Source organism: Engystomops pustulosus, chromosome 3 (assembly GCF_040894005.1).
Source record: "Engystomops pustulosus chromosome 3, aEngPut4.maternal, whole genome shotgun sequence".
NCBI lineage: Eukaryota > Metazoa > Chordata > Amphibia > Anura > Leptodactylidae > Engystomops > Engystomops pustulosus.
In genome coordinates, this window is record NC_092413.1 from 6,614,285 (window position 1) to 6,634,265 (window position 19,981).

Sequence of the window (19,981 nt, forward strand, 5' to 3'; positions counted from 1 at the left end):
ACTGTACATATCACTGATATATATGAGGGTGTAGTTACCTCACACACTGTACATATCACTGATATATATGAGGGTGTAGTTACCTCACACACTGTACATATCACTGATATATATGAGGGTGTAGTTGCCTCACACACTGTACATACCACTGATATATATGAGGGTGTATTTACCTCACACACTGTACATATAACTGATATATATGAGGAGGAAGTTACCTCAGTTTTTAGTGATCTACATACTGTACACATCACACACACAGCACTGCTACATACTATACACATCACACACACAGATCTGCTACATACTGTACACATCTCACACACACAGCTCTGCTACATACTGTACACATCACACACACAGCACTGCTACATACTGTACACATCACACACACAGCTCCGCTACATACTGTACACATCACACACACAGCTCTGCTACATACTGTACACATCACACACACAGCACTGCTACATACTTTACACATCACACACACAGCTCGCTACATACTGTACACATCACACACACAGCTCCGCTACATACTGTACACATCACACACACAGCTCCGCTACATACTGTACACATCACACACACAGCTCTGCTACATACTATACACATCACACACACAGCCCTGCTACATACTATACACATCACACACACAGCTCTGCTACATACTATATACATCACACACACAGCTCCGCTACATACTATACACATCACACACACAGCACTACTACATACTGTACACATCACACACACAGCTCTGCTACATACTATACACATCACACACACAGCCCCGCTACATACTGTACACATCACACACACAGCCCTGCTACATACTATACACATCATACACACAGCTCTGCTACATACTATACACATCATACACACAGCCCCGCTACATACTGTACACATCACACACACAGCCCTGCTACATACTATACACATCACACACACAGCTCTGCTACATACTATACACATCACACACACAGCTCTGCTACATACTATACACATCACACACACAGCTCCGCTACATACTGTACACATCACACACACAGCTCTGCTACATACTATACACATCACACACACAGCTCTGCTACATACTATACACATCACACACACAGCACCGCTACATACTATACACATCACACACACAGCTCCGCTACATACTGTACACATCACACACACAGCTCCGCTACATACTGTACACATCACACACACAGCTCTGCTACATACTATACACAGCACACACACAGCTCTGCTACATACTATACACAGCACACACACAGCTCTGCTACATACTATACACATCACACACACAGCTCTGCTACATACTGTACACATCACACACACAGCTCTGCTACATACTATACACATCACACACACAGCTCTGCTACATACTATACACATCACACACACAGCTCCGCTACATACTGTACACATCACACACACAGCTCCGCTACATACTGTACACATCACACACACAGCTCCGCTACATACTATACACATCACTGCTACATACTGTACACATCACACACACAGCACTGCTACATACTGTACACATCACACACACAGCACTGCTACATACTGTACACATCACACACACAGCTCTGCTACATACTATATACATCACACACACAGCTCTGCTACATACTATACACATCACACACACACAGCACTACTACATACTATCATACTGTACACATCACACACACAGCTCCGCTACATACTGTACACATCACACACACAGCTCTGCTACATACTATATACATCACACACACAGCTCCGCTACATACTGTACACATCACACACACAGCTCTGCTACATACTATATACATCACACACACAGCTCCGCTACATACTATACACATCACACACAGCTCTGCTACATACTGTACACATCACACACACAGCTCTGCTACATACTATATACATCACACACACAGCTCTGCTACATACTGTACACATCACACACACAGCTCTGCTACATACTATACATTTTGCTCCTATGCGCTCATGCACACGGCTGTGAATTTCCCGTGCATGCGATGGCAGTCATTACAGTGGTCAGTGACACATGAGCAGAGCTCACCCACGGAAGACACAGAGGATGGAAACAGAGGACGATGTACAAGGAGCCGTACACAAGTCTGTGGACAGTATTACAGAGACTCTCCAGCTTCTCCAGCACAGCAGAGCCGGGAACACACTGAGCTCCGCCCACACCCAGCACCATGTGATCCCTGGGCTCCTCCCACACATGATCACATGATGAGGTGACATCACTGCAGGTCCTGTATATAAGCGGCTCTGCAGCTGGGGGTAAGTTACACTGTGCGGTTCGTGGTCAGATCCTTGGGAAACACTGAAGTAATGGAGATGATTATACTGTACACGGCGAGCTGTGATATTTGTGTGTTCCCCATGTTGGAGGCGCGGGGGATCATTACCTCTTTCTTTATTTTTATTGATTAATTTTAATGTTCTTTTTTAGTCCGTTCCTCCTGAGACGCAGGTCATTGCGCTCCCCTATTATGAGGGCGCTGTACTGGGGGGGTCTGTGAGTACTGCAGGGTGTCTATGGCTGCTGCAGAGCATATCATTACTGGGGGGGAGGCTGCTGCGGGGCATATCATTACTGGGGGGGAGGCTGCTGCAGGGCATACCATTACTGGGGGAGAGGCTGCTGCAGGGCATACCATTACTGGGGGAGAGGCTGCTGCAGGGCATACCATTACTGGGGGAGAGGCTGCTGCAGGGCATATCATTACTGGGGGGAGGCTGCTGCGGTGCATATCATTACTGGGGGGGGAGGCTGCTGCAGGGCATATCATTACTGGGGGGGAGGCTGCTGCAGGGCATATCATTACTGGGGGAGAGGCTGCTGCGGGGCATATCATTACTGGGGGGGAGGCTGCTGCAGGGCATATCATTACTGGGGGGGAGGCTGCTGCAGGGCATATCATTACTGGGGGGGAGGCTGCTGCAGGGCATATCATTACTGGGGGAGAGGCTACTGCAGGGCATATCATTACTGGGGGGGAGGCTGCTGCAGGGCATATCATTACTGGGGGGGAGGCTGCTGCAGGGCATATCATTACTGGGGGGGAGGCTGCTGCAGGGCATATCATTACTGGGGGGGAGACTGCTGCAGGGCATATCATTACTGGGGGGGAGGCTGCTGCAGGGCATATCATTACTGGGGGGGAGGCTGCTGCAGGGCATATTACTGGGGGAGGCTGCTGCAGGGCATATCATTACTGGGGGGAGAGACTGCTGCAGGGCATATCATTACTGGGGGGGAGGCTGCTGCAGGGCATATCATTACTGGGGGGGAGGCTGCTGCAGGGCATATCATTACTGGGGGGGAGGCTGCTGCAGGGCATATCATTACTGGGGGGAGGCTGCTGCAGGGCATATCATTACTGGGGGAGAGGCTGCTGCAGGGCATATCATTACTGGGGGGGAGGCTGCTGCAGGGCATATCATTGCTGGGGGGGAGGCTGCTGCAGGGCATATCATTACTGGGGGAGAGGCTGCTGCAGGGCATATCATTACTGGGGGGGAGGCTGCTGCAGGGCATATCATTACTGGGGGGAGGCTGCTGTGGTGCATATCATTACTGGGGGGGAGGCTGCTGCAGGGCATATCATTACTGGGGGAGAGGCTGCTGCAGGGCATATCATTACTGGGGGGGAGGCTGCTGCAGGGCATATCATTACTGGGGGAGAGGCTGCTGCAGGGCATATCATTACTGGGGGAGAGGCTGCTGCAGGGCATATCATTACTGGGGGGGAGGCTGCTGCAGGGCATATCATTACTGGGGGGGAGGCTGCTGCAGGGCATATCATTACTGGGGGAGAGGCTGCTGCAGGGCATATCATTACTGGGGGGGAGGCTGCTGTGGTGCATATCATTACTGGGGGAGAGGCTGCTGTGGTGCATATCATTACTGGGGGAGAGGCTGCTGCAGGGCATATCATTACTGGGGGAGAGGCTGCTGCAGGGCATATCATTACTGGGGGAGAGGCTGCTGCAGGGCATATCATTACTGGGGGGGGGGGAGGCTGCTGCAGGGCATATAATTGCTTGGGGGGAGGCTGCTGTGGTGCATATCATTACTGGGGGGGGGAGGCTGCTGCAGGGCATATCATTACTTGGGGGAGAGGCCTGTGTGACATCACATGACCCGGGATATAATGAGCTGTGCACCTGTGTGACATCACATGACCAGGGATATAATGAGCTGTGCACCTGTGTGACATCACATGACCAGGGATATAATGAGCTGTGCACCTGTGTGACATCACATGACCAGGGATATAATGAGCCATGCACATGACAGGGACCAGTGTAAACATAGAAGCTTCCTATAGAATGACAGCAAGCAGAGATGTAGAAATCTGTGAGCAATTAATACAGACAAGGTATATTGGAAAAGTTTTATTTTATGGAAACCTAACTTTTTTCAATCATTTCACCCCCCCCCCCCCATGCAGAATATTCCCTCAGCTTCTCCTCATTTCTATCACATTTCTGGGGGTTTGAGGGGTTTTCCATCTTCTTTCAGATTAGGTTCCTACCAGATCAGCGACTCGTCCCGGATGGAGAGGAACAGGGACAAGATGGCGGAGATGATCTGTGACCTCACCCTAGAGATCCTCTACCAGGTCACAGGAGAGGTGAGAGGTCACATCCTTCTTATCTGCACTCAGTGACCCCAATAATCACAGTCTTCTAGAAATGTCCCATAATGCACAGCTCTGATGTCACATGACCTCATTCTTATCCCCGTGTCCCATCTGTGTCTCCATAATCAGGATTACACAGTAATGAAGACGACTTGTAGACCTCAACATGAGAACATCAATAAGCAGAAGATCCTAGAACTTACCTCCAGGATCACTGAGCTGCTGAGCGGAGAGGTGAGCACTGCCGGGAATGCTGGGACATTATATAATAACACAAGGGAGGGGTCCGGGGGATGACTGTGTCATTGTGTGTGTCAGGTTCCTATAAGATGTCAGGATGTGGCTGTCTATTTCTCCATGGAGGAGTGGGAGTATGTAGAAGGACACAAGGACCTGTACAAGGAGGTCATGATGAAGGACCACCAGCCCCTCACATCACCAGGTAATAGATTATATCCACACGTCTGATCATTATCTGTCAGTACAGAATGAATTCAGTCTCTGGATGTTTCCTACAGATCTATACAATGAGGAGATATCAGCGGAGAGATGTTCCCGTCCTCTTCTTCCACAGGATTGTCCAGAAGAAGATCCCATGGAGGATCAGGTAGATATAATCCTGCAGGAGCTGTAGATGATGATCAGGTGGATGGGTTAGTCCCTATGATATCTGGGATGTCCAGTCCAACAAGTATATGTTTAATGATGAAGTTAGAAATGTCTGGGTTAAATCTGACCAAAGTTGTGACCGGAATGTCTTCAGAATGGACTACAGGAAGGACACCCTCCACTTATGGATAGTAAGTCCATGAAAACAGGTCCAGGAGGTGACTATCTCCAAGGATTTGTGAAGTGTGGGAGCACAATACAAGGAAGGGAAGGGGTTGGTTTCCTCCTCCGCTGCTCGTTGGCTTAGAAAGTCACAGATTGTAGAACGTAGATCCTGTGCGTCTTCCGTCAGTAAAAGTGGTGGGAGTTACGGCAGTGCGAGTAGGTTGGCCGCTCTGCCTGAGGCTGGAGGTCGTGTTCCTCATACCTGGTCCTTTCTGGGGACATATCCTGCTTCATAGGACTTTCCCAATGTTTATTTCATTTTTACTCAGGATCTGAATATTGTTTATGTGGTAACGGTAGAAGAAGAAGCAGGTGCGAGGGGCATTCGAGAGAGTAAGGAGGACATCCCTACAGATAACCCCCCAGGTAAGTGACCACCACATAGACCTTAACTAATAGACATAACTAAGGAAGGTCTCTTTGCTCTTTGCCGTCACTTCTGCTCCTGAGCTCTCTGCCTTCACTTCTGTGCTCTGCTCCTGAACTCTCTGCCGTGGCTTCTGCCCTCTGCTCCTGAGCTTTCTGCCGTCGCTTCTGCCCTCTGCTTCTGATCTCTCTGCTATCGCTTCTGCGCTCTGCTTCTGATCTCTCTGCCATCGCTTCTGCCCTCTGCTCCGGAGCTCTCTGCTATCGCTTCTGCCCTCTGCTCCGGAGCTCTCTGCCGTCGCTTCTGCGCTCTGATCCTGAGCTCTCTGCCGTCGCTTCTGCGCTCTGCTCCAGAGCTGTCTGCCGTCGCTTCTGCGCTCTGCTCCAGAGCTGTCTGCCGTCGCTTCTGCCCTCTGCTCCGGAGCTCTCTGCCGTCGCTTCTGCGCTCTGATCCTGAGCTCTCTGCCGTCGCTTCTGCGCTCTGCTCCAGAGCTCTCTGCCGTCGCTTCTGCGCTCTGCTCCTGAGCTCTCTGCCATCGCTTCTGCCCTCTGCTCCTGAACTTTCTGCCGTTATTTCTGCGCTCTGCTCCTGAACTCTCTGCCGTGGCTTCTGCCCTCTGCTCCTGAACTCTCTGTCGTCACTTCTGCCCTCTGCTCCTGAGCTCTCTGTCGTCACTTCTGCCCTCTGCTCCTGAGCTCTCTGCCTTTGCTTCTGCGCTCTGCTCCTGAGCTCTCTGCCATCGCTTTTGCCCTCTGCTTCCGAGCTCTCTGCCTTTGCTTCTGCGCTCTGCTCCTGAGCTCTCTGCCGTCGCTTCTGCGCTCTGCTCCTGAGCTCTCTGCCGTCGCTTCTGCGCTCTGCTCCTGAGCTCTCTGCCGTCGCTTCTGCGATCTGCTCCTGAGCTCTCTGCCGTCGCTTCTGCGCTCTGCTCCTGAGCTCTCTGCCGTCGCTTCTGCGCTCTGCTCCTGAGCTCTCTGCCGTCGCTTCTGCGCTCTGCTCCTGAGCTCTCTGGCGTCGCTTCTGCGCTCTGCTCCTGAGCTCTGCTCCTGAGCTCTCTGGCGTCGCTTCTGCGCTCTGCTCCTGAGCTCTCTGGCGTCGCTTCTGCGCTCTGCTCCTGAGCTCTCTGGCGTCGCTTCTGCGCTCTGCTCCTGAGCTCTCTGGCGTCGCTTCTGCGCTCTGCTCCTGAGCTCTCTGGCGTCGCTTCTGCGCTCTGCTCCTGAGCTCTCTGGCGTCGCTTCTGCGCTCTGCTCCTGAGCTCTCTGGCGTCGCTTCTGCGCTCTGCTCCTGAGCTCTCTGGCGTCGCTTCTGCGCTCTGCTCCTGAGCTCTCTGGCGTCGCTTCTGCGCTCTGCTCCTGAGCTCTCTGGCGTCGCTTCTGCGCTCTGCTCCTGAGCTCTCTGGCGTCGCTTCTGCGCTCTGCTCCTGAGCTCTCTGGCGTCGCTTCTGCGCTCTGCTCCTGAGCTCTCTGGCGTCGCTTCTGCGCTCCGCTCCTGAGCTCTCTGGCGTCGCTTCTGCGCTCCGCTCCTGAGCTCTCTGGCGTCGCTTCTGCGCTCCGCTCCTGAGCTCTCTGGCGTCGCTTCTGCGCTCCGCTCCTGAGCTCTCTGGCGTCGCTTCTGCGCTCCGCTCCTGAGCTCTCTGGCGTCGCTTCTGCGCTCCGCTCCTGAGCTCTCTGGCGTCGCTTCTGCGCTCCGCTCCTGAGCTCTCTGGCGTCGCTTCTGCGCTCCGCTCCTGAGCTCTCTGGCGTCGCTTCTGCGCTCCGCTCCTGAGCTCTCTGGCGTCGCTTCTGCGCTCCGCTCCTGAGCTCTCTGGCGTCGCTTCTGCGCTCCGCTCCTGAGCTCTCTGGCGTCGCTTCTGCGCTCCGCTCCTGAGCTCTCTGGCGTCGCTTCTGCGCTCCGCTCCTGAGCTCTCTGGCGTCGCTTCTGCCCTCTGCTCCTAAGTTCAGCTATTCCACACATTCACAACTCTTAGTAGAGATGCCTGTTCTCCTCTGAGGTTAAGCCATTTTTTTTTTCTTCAGACGGAGAGATTGCTAAAAGTTATATTTTGACAAATAATCCAGTCCATGTTCTATTCAGCAGATGTCATTGCTGAGAGCTCGGAGGGACGACTCATATCTTCAGGTCTTATAACAGAGGATTGTGATATGAAACCAGAACCACATGAAGAGCCTAACCCTCCCCCCGATGTGCCCCCAGCCCTTCACAGCACAGATCTGTCGTCTGATCATCCTACACAAGTCCAGTCTTCAGATCCATCACAAAATATTCCTAGAGATAAAACTCCCAGAACATGTGAAGGTTGTAGAGATCCCTATCCGCTAAGGAGATTTAAATGTTCAGAATGTGAAAAAAGTTTCGTCTTTGAAAAATCTCTCATTTTACATCAAAGAGTTCACACGGGGAAGATGCCGTATTCATGTTCACACTGTGAGAAACGGTATAACCAAAAGTCGAGTCTTCTAAGACATGAGAGAAGCCACACAGGAGAGAAGCCGTTCCAGTGTCCTGAATGTGGGAAAGGTTTCAACAGGAAATCGGATCTGGTTACACATGAGAGAATTCACACGGGGGAGAAGCCCTTTTCATGCTCAGAATGCGGGAGAAGATTTAGTGTACAATCACATTTCGTTAAACATAAGAGAACTCACACAGCGAAGCGGCCATTTGCGTGCACAGTGTGTGGGAGATGTTTGTGTGATGGGCATCAAAAAGTTCCCTCAGAGTCACATATTACGAGTGACACAGGGAAGAGGGTGGTTCCACCTCCACAACCGGAGCCGCCCTTAGTCGAGAATTCACACATGAGCGTTCACACTGGACAAAAGGCACCAGTTGTCTATTTGCAGCAGGTGGGAAATATTTTACCAGTAAATCAGATTGTGTCCTTCATGCAGGTCCCTCAGGGTCAGGGCCAGTATCACATCCTGAATGTGGGAAGTGTTTTACCCTGAAATCTTACTATATAGGAGAGAATTCACACATGTGAGAAATGATAAAGTTATGTTCACACTTTGGGAAATGTTTTACCTACATTTGTAGTAAAAAAAAATTATGGATAAAACATGTTATTTAGTGAGTTTTTTTTTAAATTTCCCTTTTTATTTATATGTAGAATCTTAATTGGTCTATTGTCTCTGATTGAGACCCACTAAATGCAAAGTATGATAGTAATTCATGTTGTCGGTTCTGTCCAATTCAGTTTCAGATGAACAGGACAGTAGGGCCAGGCTAGAGCCCCGGAAGGGGATGGCCCCTCTTTTATATAAGTTGCCTTGAGGATAATCCCTGAATGTTCATCAATTGATTCAGCAGTCCTGCTACTTACTTTTGTTCTGTGTGCAGACTCTTTGTGGATCTTTGTTTACATCTCTGAGCTCTGCTGAATAGGAGGGGCTGTAGTGTAGTGATGTGTCGTTCGCAAACAATGTGAACCGGCTCACTTAACCCCGCCCTTAACCCCCCCCCCCTTTATTACTTGTAGTAATGGCTCCTCGGTCCTCTAAACTCCACTATGGCGAAGACCAAAGAGCTTTCGAAGGACACCAGACAGAATGGTGTCCCTGTACCAGGCTGTGAAGACTGAATCAGCAATAGGCAGCACTTGTTGGAGCAATAATTAGAGAATGGAAGACATACAAGACCCTGAAAATCTCTTTCCATCAGGGGCTCCACGCAAGATTTCACCCCCCTGGGGTCAAAATGATCACAATAACTGTGAGCAAAAATTCCAGAACCACAACTTGTCATGTTTGGAGGAGAGTGACTGCTGAGTTCCATACAAAGATCACCTACCTACTGTAAAGCATGGGGGGTGGGGGGGCAACATCATGACGAAGGGCTGATTTTCTGGCAAGGGACCAGGACGACTGATCCATGTACATGCAATAATTAATGGGGCCGTGTATCATGCAAACCTCCTTCCATCGGCGAGAGCGATGAAGATGAAATGCGGCCGGGTCTTTCAGCAGGACAATGATCCACAGCATCAACACGACAACGCAGGAGCCACTTCATAGGAAAGATTTACAGGTCCTGGAGTGGTCTCGCAGTCTACACATAGAAAACCTTTGAAGGAAGTTGAAAGTCCATGTTCCCCAAAACATCCCTAGCTCTAGAGGAGAACTGTATGGTGGAATGGAACAACATACCAGCAGCAGTGTGTACCAACCTTGGGGCCAATATGGGGGGTGTGGTTGATTGAGTAGGACGATTCTTTCTGAAAATCTTGGTTCATCCTAACTTTCTCATCCCCATTGTGGACAGTACCTCACCTGGTTGTGTCCTATCCTGGATGCCTCCTCATGTGAGCTGTGTATTGGTCCTCTCCCCAGCACACCGCCAGGGCAACGCAGGAGCAGCTGCATAAGAAGCGTTTCTAGGTCCTGGAGTGGTCTCGCCAGTCTACACATCTCACTCCACAGAAAACCTTAGGAGGGAGATGAAAGTCCATGTTCCCCAGTGACAGCCCCAAAACATCACTGCTCTAGAGGAGATCTGCCTGGAGGACTGGGCCAACACACCAGCAGCAGTGTGATTTTCTGGATTTATTTTCTCATTGTGTCTCTCATAGTTGAGGTTCTACCTATGGTGTCACTTACCGGCCTCTCTCATCTCTCTAAGTGGGAGAACTTGCATAATTGGTGGCGACTAAATATTTTTTTCCACACTGGATTCACAAGTTAATCCAAAATTTCCCATTAAAAAGTCAAGCATTGGATCAAATGGACTAAATATAGGCAGATCTTGCACTGATGTAGGTATGAATCAGCTTATACTATTCTGGTAGTATGAGCAGATTTTGGAATATTCCCTTTCAAGGCTCAGAGTTAGTGAACCCCCTGGACCACCGCGGACGATGACACAAGCCGACACCTGGGACCGGAATATAAGTGGCACCTGGTCTTCACCAGAGCCCGCCACAAAGCAGCATGGTCTTGCTGCGGTGTGGTGCCACCAGGTCGTTCCACAGGTGCTACTTGCCCGTGGTGGCAGCCAAGGTCGAGGTACAGAATCGGCAGGTAATCTCGTAGTCAGGACAGGCAGGTGCTCAAGGCAGGCGGCAATGATTCAAGGTCAGGTACAGAGCAAGAGTCAGGGCTGGCAGCGAAGGAGCGAGGTCAGGGGTCACACCAGGAGGTCAACACACAGGTCACAGCTTTTTCAATGGCATATAATGCAAAGATCCGGCAGGGTGTGCAAGGAGAGGCAGGATCAAATAGGATTCTGGGTAAGGCCAGCGCCAGTTAACGGGGACGCGTGCGCACGGCTGAGGACCTGGAAGCAGGAGCGAGGACGGGCGAGTAGCTGTGGCGCAGAGGGGCACACGGTGCACAGGTGAGCCCGAGATATGGGTCGCGGGACTACCCGTGACATTCCCAGTAGCGTTCTCTGGCATCCTGGAGTAGACCGCCCTGTTTGAACACCGGGAGGGACAACGAAGGTGAGTACACGTTTTCGATTTTTTCTTATAAAACCCCAACCCGGCAGGTAGATTTTTAACAGTGGGACAACCCCTTTAAAGATTTTCTTGCAGTACAAAGAATGTGCTGCATCCCTGGATCGATGGGTCGATTGATAGCGGCCGAACAAAGTGAGAATTTATGTACGGAATTAAACACTAGAAAGTTCTAGTTTTGAAAGCGACTTCAACCGAAAAATCATGAAAACGTTTTAAAATCTGTGTCGATGGTTTTCCCCTTAACAACGACATCGGGAGGACGATGAGGTCCAGTCACGACGACTGATCTGTAGCTCTTATATACTGGTGACTACAGGACCTGTGATGATGTCATAGTCATGTGATGAGTCACATGAGGGGAGGAGTGTAGGACCATTTCCTGTCATATGACCAGCGTGATGTCATTTAAGGTCCTACACCCACCTTGTAACTGATCACATGACTGTATATATACCGGAAGGTTCTGTACAGGTCAGTGATTGGTCGGGGTGTGTGGGACTTTTAGAAAATATTTTAAAGTTGTATCTGAATTAAGTTTCCTGGCCGCTCTTCTGTTATTGATGAGAATTATGACATCTCCTGTAAATTCTCTTAGAGTTTTGTGTACAGAAGATCCCCTTCCTTTGGGCCACCATTATTAGTATCTTGGGCTATTGAGATATATTTTTCATGACCGAAGGGGAAGCAGAATAGATCCTTCAACACACGCAATAAGGAACTTAAAGGGGTTGTTCAAGAGTTCGAAAACCAAGGAGGATTTCTTCCAAAAACAGCACCACCACACTGGACCATGGTGTGTAGTGGTATTGCAAATCCGCTGTATAGAAATAGATGGAGCTCATGTTGATTATCATACACTCCCCATCAGGTCACGCGTGCAGCTGCTTTTAAAACCCTGGACAACCCCTTTAATACAGGTGGGGGGGGGGGGATTTATCATTGCCAATTTATTTTGATTGCAAATTGACACTTTTTTTAGAATGACGAAAGAGTGAGGGTCCTGATCCAATGTCCAATGTCTGTTATTAGTCTTTATAGTTACCAATTCATTAGACCTTTATCCTGCTGCAGTCCTGTCCTACTTGTTTCTCCAATGTTCTTTTGATACAGGACCATAGTTTACAAAATGATGGACCTTCCCATCAGTGACCCAGCAGGGATGGAGCAGGACAGAACCATGGCTGCCCGGATCCTGGACCTCACCCTAGAGATCATCTACTGGATAACTGGAGAGGTGAGAGTCTCCCAGGACACGGCTCTTATCTCTAGGAATACAACAGGGAAATGACTGGAGAGGTGAAGGATTCTTAGGATCTATGTAGTGATCAGTGTCTCCCCATACACAGGATTACACAGTAGTGAAGAAGTCGTCTGGTGAGTGTGTGACCCCCCGTGTATCAGGAGGATGGACCCAGAGCCCCATCACCCAGCCTCCACCTCATTCACTGATACATGAGCAGAAGATCCTAGAACTTACCTCCAGGATCACTGAGCTGCTGAGCGGAGAGGTGAGCGCTGCCGGGAATGCTGGGACATGATATAATAACACAAGGGAGGGCTCCGGGGGATGACTGTGTCATTGTGTGTGTCAGGTTCCTATAAGATGTCAGGATGTGGCTGTCTATTTCTCCATGGAGGAGTGGGAGTATGTAGAAGGACACAAGGACCTGTACAAGGAGGTCATGATGGAGGACCACCAGCCCCTCACATCACCAGGTAAGAGGAGACCTTCCCTGATTGTAGAGGAGAGTCAGCCAGATTCCCCCATCATCTGCTCATCACATGTAGACAATGTATCAGTCACTGTGTTATTTCCTATAGATGGATCCAGTAGGAGAGATCCACCAGAGAGATGTCCCCGTCCTCCAGATTCCCAGGACTGGCCAGAGGATGAATTATATGTCTCACCAGATCATCAGGTAGGTGCAGCTGGGATATCTTTATAACCTCTATAGACTGTAGGTTTCTACTAAATGTTTCCAGCCGTGGAGTTTATAAAAGGCTGTGATGTTACTAAACAATTAGGCAGGAATAAGATATTTAGGATATGTAATGTTGATATGTGAAATACTTTGTTGAATGTTGACCATGTCGTCTCACCATACGAATAGATTCTACACCTTTTAGGTCAAGTGGAGATTTTTTTTTACCATCAATAGTTAACAAGAGTTAATTATCCTTTTTTCTTATGTCTACAACGTGTGATCCTTCCAGGAACAATGTGGTGGATTCTTCTATGGACTGGAAAACCCCATCTCAGCGTCAGTGATTGGTAAGAGCTGTAGATGTTGAGTATTGATGACTTTTTACTTTTATATTGTGGATTTATTTTCTATATACTATATGACCACATCTGGTCCTGGAGGGACAATGCTCCATCCCACATTATTCATCTTGTTCCAGAAGCTCAGACAATATTTGTATAATTTTTAGGTGAAGACGGGATCAGCGACTCCTATGGACATCTCCTTTTATCTCCCTATCATGAAGTAGAAGACAACTATTCCACAAATATGCCCTCAGCGCTCTACGGCAGAGATCTATCCACTGATCACGATGATCACGAGGAGCCTTCATCTAGTCAATCACTGATTGGGGAACCAAGATCTGAACTATATGAATATGGGGAACATTTTCAAAAAGTTTCTGATCTTTCTCTACCAGAAAGACTTCACAGAGACGGCAGGCAGTTTTCACATTCAGAACTTGGGAGTCTTTTAGGCCACAAATTGGGGTTTACTAAACATAAGTTGGGAATGAGCACAGAGGAAAAGCCATTTTCATGTCAAGAATGCGGGAAATGTTTCGGTCAAAAATCGGCTCTTGCGAAACATCAGAGAACTCACAGCGGGGAGAAGCCATATTCATGTCCTGAATGTGCGAAATGTTTTAGTCTGAAATCCAGTCTTGTGGATCATCTGAGAATTCACACAGGGGAGAAGCCGTTTTCATGTCCAGAATGTGGGAGATGTTTTGGCCAGAATTCGATTCTTGTTAAACACAGGAGAACTCACAGAGGGGAGAAGCCATTTTCGTGTTCGGAGTGTGGGAAATGTTTTAGTCTGAAGTCAAATCTTCTGGTCCATCTAAGAATTCACACTGGAGAGAAACCATTTTCGTGTTCAGAATGCGGCACATGTTTCGGCCATAAATCGAGTCTTGTAAAGCATCAACGAATTCACACGGGGGAGAAGCCATTTTCATGCCCACAATGTGGGAAATGTTTTGCTCATAGGTTGAGTTTTAGTCAACATTTGAGAACTCACTCTGAGGCGAAACCGTTCTCATGTCCTGAATGTGCCAAATGTTTCGGTCTGAAATCGAGTCTTATAGAACATCTAAGAAGCCACACGGGGGAGAAGCCATTTCCATGCTTGGAATGTGGGAAACATTTTAGCCAGAAATCGGGTCTTCTCAAACATCAGAGACTTCACATAAGGGATAAGATATTATAACGTTCCGATTGAAGACAAAGTTACAGGTGTGGGACTTCAATGAAGGACTTGATGCCTAATGGTGTCTACACAAACCCCTTGCGGAGCTTATTTTTATCTATATTTAAAAATAGGCATAATAAGTGTTATTAAAAGTCACAGTGACACCTGAACTTACATCTCAGAATTGTTTTCATTGGTTTGTGAAATTCTCATCCAATTTAAAGTGCGTTCCCAATGTAGGTTCCTTGTGAAAAAAACAAAAACCTTTCCATTGAGTCCAGTCTGCAGTCTTATATTGTTGATCCACTTTGAGGTATAAGCAGTTTACTACATAGTAACAGGAAAAAATACTTTCCGATTTCATCTATGGCCACACTACAGTCGTCACCATCACCAAACCTTGGTGGAATCATTCTCATAGTTGAGGCTCTGATGATGCACAACCTTCAGCTTCTTTACAATAGGCACAATGTTTCCCCAGTTCACAGGGTGATATTTTGCAGGGAGGAAAGACTCCTTGCATCATATATCCTTGCATCATCCATGTCCCCTCCTCTGCACAGTCTATAAAATTCCGTCTTGCACTTTATACTTCACAGTCTTCAGGTACCTGAGGGAGGGTCTCCATGAGATGGCCACGTTAGAGAGAAACATGGGGGGCAGTCTGTGTGAGAGAGGGACATGGGGAGCAGTCTTTGTGAGGGAGGAGGACATGGGGAGCAGTCTGTGAGAGAGGGAGGGACATGGGGAGCAGTCTGTGAGAGAGAGGGAGGAGGACATGGGGAGCAGTCTGTGAGAGAGAGGGAGGGACATGGGGAGCAGTCTGAGAGAGGGAGGGACATGGGGAGCAGTCTGTGAGAGAGAGGGAGGAGGACATGGGGAGCAGTCTGTGAGAGAGAGGGAGGAGGACATGGGGAGCAGTCTGTGAGAGAGAGGGAGGGACATGGGGAGCAGTCTGTGAGAGAGAGGGAGGGGGACATGGGGAGCAGTCTGTGTGAGAGAGGGGGACATGGGGAGCAGTCTGTGAGAGAGAGGGAGGGACATGGGGAGCAGTCTGTGAGAGAGAGGGAGGGACATGGGGAGCAGTCTGTGAGAGAGAGGGAGGGACATGGGGAGCAGTCTGTGAGAGAGGGAGGGACATGGGGAGCAGTCTGTGAGAGAGAGGGAGGGGTACATGGGGAGCAGTCTGTGTGAGAGAGGGAGACATGGGGAGCAGTCTGTGTGAGAGAGGGGGACATGGGGAGCAGTCTGTGAGAGAGGGAGGGACATGGGGAGCAGTCTGAGAGAGGGAGGGATATGGGGAGCAGTCTGTGAGAGAGAGGGAGGGGGACATGGGGAGCAGTCTGTGAGAGAGAGGGAGGAGGACATGGGGAGCAGTCTGTGAGAGAGAGGGAGGGACATGGGGAGCAGTCTGTGAGAGAGGGAGGGGGACATGGGGAGCAGTCTGTGTGAGGGAGGGGGACATGGGGAGCAGTCTGTGTGAGAGAGGGGGACATGGGGAGCAGTCTGTGTGAGAGAGGGAGGGACATGGGGAGCAGTCTGTGAGAGAGGGAGGGACATGGGGAGCAGTCTGTGTGAGAGAGGGGGACATGGGGAGCAGTCTGTGTGAGAGAGGGAGGGACATGGGGAGCAGTCTGTGAGAGAGAGGGAGGGACATGGGGAGCAGTCTGTGAGAGAGGGAGGGACATGGGGAGCAGTCTGAGAGAGGGAGGGACATGGGGAGCAGTCTGTGAGAGAGAGGGAGGTGGACATGGGGAGCAGTCTGTGAGAGAGAGGGAGGGACATGGGGAGCAGTCAGAGAGGGAGGGACATGGGGAGCAGTCTGTGAGAGAGAGGGAGGGGGACATGGGGAGCAGTCTGTGTGAGAGGGAGGGACATGGGGAGCAGTCTGTATGTGAGGGGAGACCATGTCGAGCAGTCTGTGAGAGAGAGGGAGGGGGACATGGGGAGCAGTCTGTGAGAGAGATGGAGGAGGACATGGGGAGCAGTCTGTGAGAGAGAGGGAGGGGGACATGGGGAGCAGTCTGTGAGAGAGGGAGGGACATGGGGAGCAGTCTGTATGTGAGGGGAGACCATGTCGAGCAGTCTGTGAGAGAGAGGGAGGGGGACATGTGGAGCAGTCTGTGTGAGAGAGAGGGACATGTGAAGCAGTCTGTGTGAGAGAGGGAGGTGCAATGTCCCTGCCAATGCGCATGGCAGAGGAGTAGTTGCGAATTAACCCTTTTAACCCTTTTATTACTAGTACATATAGAGGTAATTGAGCAGCGGTAGATTCTGCCTGGATAGGCAAGGGTTAAGATTGTTAATGTTATCATCCAATGATGTTCCACTATTGTAACTGGAGTGTGATTGGAGGAGGAGACCACTTGACCAGGGATTAACTAAACCCTTAGTCAGGGGAGGAGTCAGTCTCTTCAGACCCAGCTCTCCACAGAGGAGAGTTCCAGAAACTTCAGAGAGAGCAGATCTCTCAGGCCCAGTTCTCACCACATGAGAAGCTCCTAGGCCTCAGCCACTACAGACAGAGTGACACAGGACAAACAGGACAAGGCTGCAGCTTCCAGCATTGGACACAGCTACATCCCAGCCTGCCCCTGCATCCAGGCTGGTGACCCAACTCCTGAGGTTCCCTCTCCAAGATCACTCCAGTACTGCCTTTGTACAGAATCGTTTGGCTTGTTGCTGCTGTTGGTTTGAATAAAGAACTGTAAGTTACTTTTATGCACAACATTGCCTCCGTCTGGTCCCTGCTATGGCTCTATCACCATCAAGGACTACAGACTCTAAGGGTTGCCCCAGGGAGAACTACTGCATCAGCCTCTCCCTCCATATCATTTCTTGCACACACCACCTGCTGGAGACCTGCCAGGCTGTAGGACAGCCCTCCGGTCCCCATACCAAGCACCATGACACTAGCGTGCCTAGGCCGCAAGCCACTCCGGTATTCGGGGCCCCGGCTGCCTCCAGGCCCCAGGAAAAGTCTAGGCCCCGGTGGGGGATGTTGCAGAGGGACATGGGGAGCAGTCTGTGAGAGAGAGGGAGGGGGACATGTGGAGCAGTCTGTGTGAAAGAGAGGGGAGGACACGGGGAGCAGTCTTTGAGAAAGAGGGAGGGGGACATGGGGAGCAGTCTGTGTGAAAGAGAGGGGAGGACACGGGGAGCAGTCTGTGTGAAAGGGGGCATGGGGAGCAGTCTGTGTAAGAGAGGGAGGGGGACATGGGGAGCAGTCTGTGAGAGAGAGGGAGGGGGACATGGGGAGCAGTCTGTGTGAGGGAGGGAGGGGGACAGGGGGAGCAGTCCGTGTGGGGGGGGGGGGACAGGCGGAGCAGTCTGTATGTGAGGGGAAGACATGGGGAGCAGTCTGTGTGTGAGGGGAAGACATGGGGAGCAGTCTGTGTGAGGGGAAGACATGGGGAGCAGTCTGTGTGTGAGGGGAAGACATGGGGAGCAGTCTGTGTGAGGGGGGGGGACAGGGGGAGCAGTCTGTATGTGAGGGGAAGACATGGGGAGCAGTCTGTGTGAGGGGAAGACATGGGGAGCAGTCTGTATGTGAGGGGAAGACATGGGGAGCAGTCTGTGTGTGAGGGGAAGACATGGGGAGCAGTCTGTATGTGAGGGGAAGAAATGGGGAGCAGTCTGTGTGAGGGGAAGACATGGGGAGCAGTCTCTGTGTGAGGGGGGGGGACAGGGGGAGCAGTCTGTATGTGAGGGGAAGACATGGGGAGCAGTCTGTGTGAGAGAGGGAGAGGTACATTGGGAGCAGTCTGTGTGAGAGAGGGAGAGGTACATGGGGAGCAGTCTGTGTGAGAGAGGGAGAGGTACATGGGGAGCAGTCTGTATGTGAGGGGAGAACATGGGGAGCAGTCTGTGAAAGAGAGGGGAAGACGTGGGGACACACACATACAGTACCATGTACATACATACAGCACATACATCACATTTATATCTATATTAGTGATATAATTATACAGGCAGTCCCCGGGTTACGTACAAGATAGGGTCCGGAGGTTTGTTCTTAAGTTGAATTTATATGTAAGTCAAAACTCTATATTTTATAATTGTAGATCCAGACAAAAAAAAATTGGGCCCCAGTAACAATTGGAGTTTAAACATTTTTTGCTGTAATGGGACCGAGGATTATCAATAAAGCTTCATTACAGACACCTTACAGCTGATCATTGCAGCCTGGGACTATAGTAACATCCACAGAGGTCACCAGAGGTCAGAGGGGTCTGTCTGTAACTATGGGTTGTCTGTAAGTCGGGTGTCCTTATACACTGATGTATATACTGTCAGGCAGTCCCCTCCGCGGACATTTCTTACCTGAGCCCCGCCTGTGGAGGATGTGCAGCGTCATATACATGTAATGGTGTACAGTATAACACGGATGTAATGGGCCACATCCTCCGTTCTGTAGTGAGACGGGTCGGGGGGGTTTTACCTCTTTCGGTCTGTATGAAGTGACTACAAATCATTTGTGTATCTTACAAGTTCTGTATATTCCTCCGACTCCCGGAATTCCCAATTATTTCAGGTCTCTCTGCTCAGGCCTATGATTCTCAAGTGAATTTCCGGGACATCCGCTATTTCTGCTGCTCCTCCCCGCTCAGGGTAAGTTGTTTTTGGTATCACACACCTGCCCTATCTGTCCTGATACACCTGAGGGTACCACATGTTCTTGGCTGTTCCCTTCTATTCATCCTTATTGGACTACCATGGACAATGTAGAGTCTTCTATTTTGGGTCACACTTCCCGGATCCTGGGAAGTCCTGAGCTTCCATAATACTTCTCCATCTTGACAGCAACTAAATGCCTTATTTCAGCCGCATCTTCCCACATAGACCTGGGGGTTTTCCTCCCACGAAGACAAGTTTCTTACATGTACTCAGGATAACAAAATAACAAATTCTCTAATTCACTGTTATTACCAAAAATCCAGCATTTCACAGATATAAGTCCCACCTGTCTGTATCAGTCCTGGTGTACACAATTGCAGTTGCCATAGACACAACCCTGAATCTTCTGACTTTAGGGTCGGCAGCCATCTTGTCTGAGGCTTCACAGAGCTTGTCTCTGTCTCTCTGCCGCGGCCCCTCCCCTTGCAGTACAGGACGAGCTCTCACTGATTGATACACAGACACTGACTTCCTGCCGGCATGTAGACAGCGTAAGGAGTACAAGCTACAGGAAAATAATTTCTTT

The 19,981-nt window shown here is 50.0% G+C and overlaps 1 protein-coding gene across 2 annotated transcripts; it reads left to right on the plus strand.

Moving 5' to 3' along the window:
• The first annotated feature begins 4,219 nt into the window (after window positions 1-4,219).
• Window positions 4,220-15,473, plus strand: LOC140120877 (uncharacterized). Of its 2 annotated transcripts, XM_072139897.1 has the most exons (6): window positions 4,509-4,679; window positions 4,818-5,130; window positions 5,207-5,295; window positions 5,792-5,888; window positions 7,963-8,558; window positions 14,116-15,459. In XM_072139897.1, the coding sequence occupies exons 2-6, from the start codon at window positions 5,046-5,048 to the stop codon at window positions 14,794-14,796; spliced, it is 1,548 nt and encodes a 515-aa protein (XP_071995998.1). In that variant the 5' UTR covers window positions 4,509-4,679; window positions 4,818-5,045; the 3' UTR covers window positions 14,797-15,459. The 2 variants fall into 2 exon arrangements, with proteins under 2 accessions (XP_071995996.1, XP_071995998.1); XM_072139895.1 differs by lacking the exons at window positions 5,207-5,295; window positions 5,792-5,888; window positions 7,963-8,558 and adding exons at window positions 13,163-13,260; window positions 13,556-13,613 and having other exon boundaries at window positions 4,220-4,679; window positions 13,775-15,473.
• The last annotated feature ends 4,508 nt before the right edge of the window (window positions 15,474-19,981 follow it).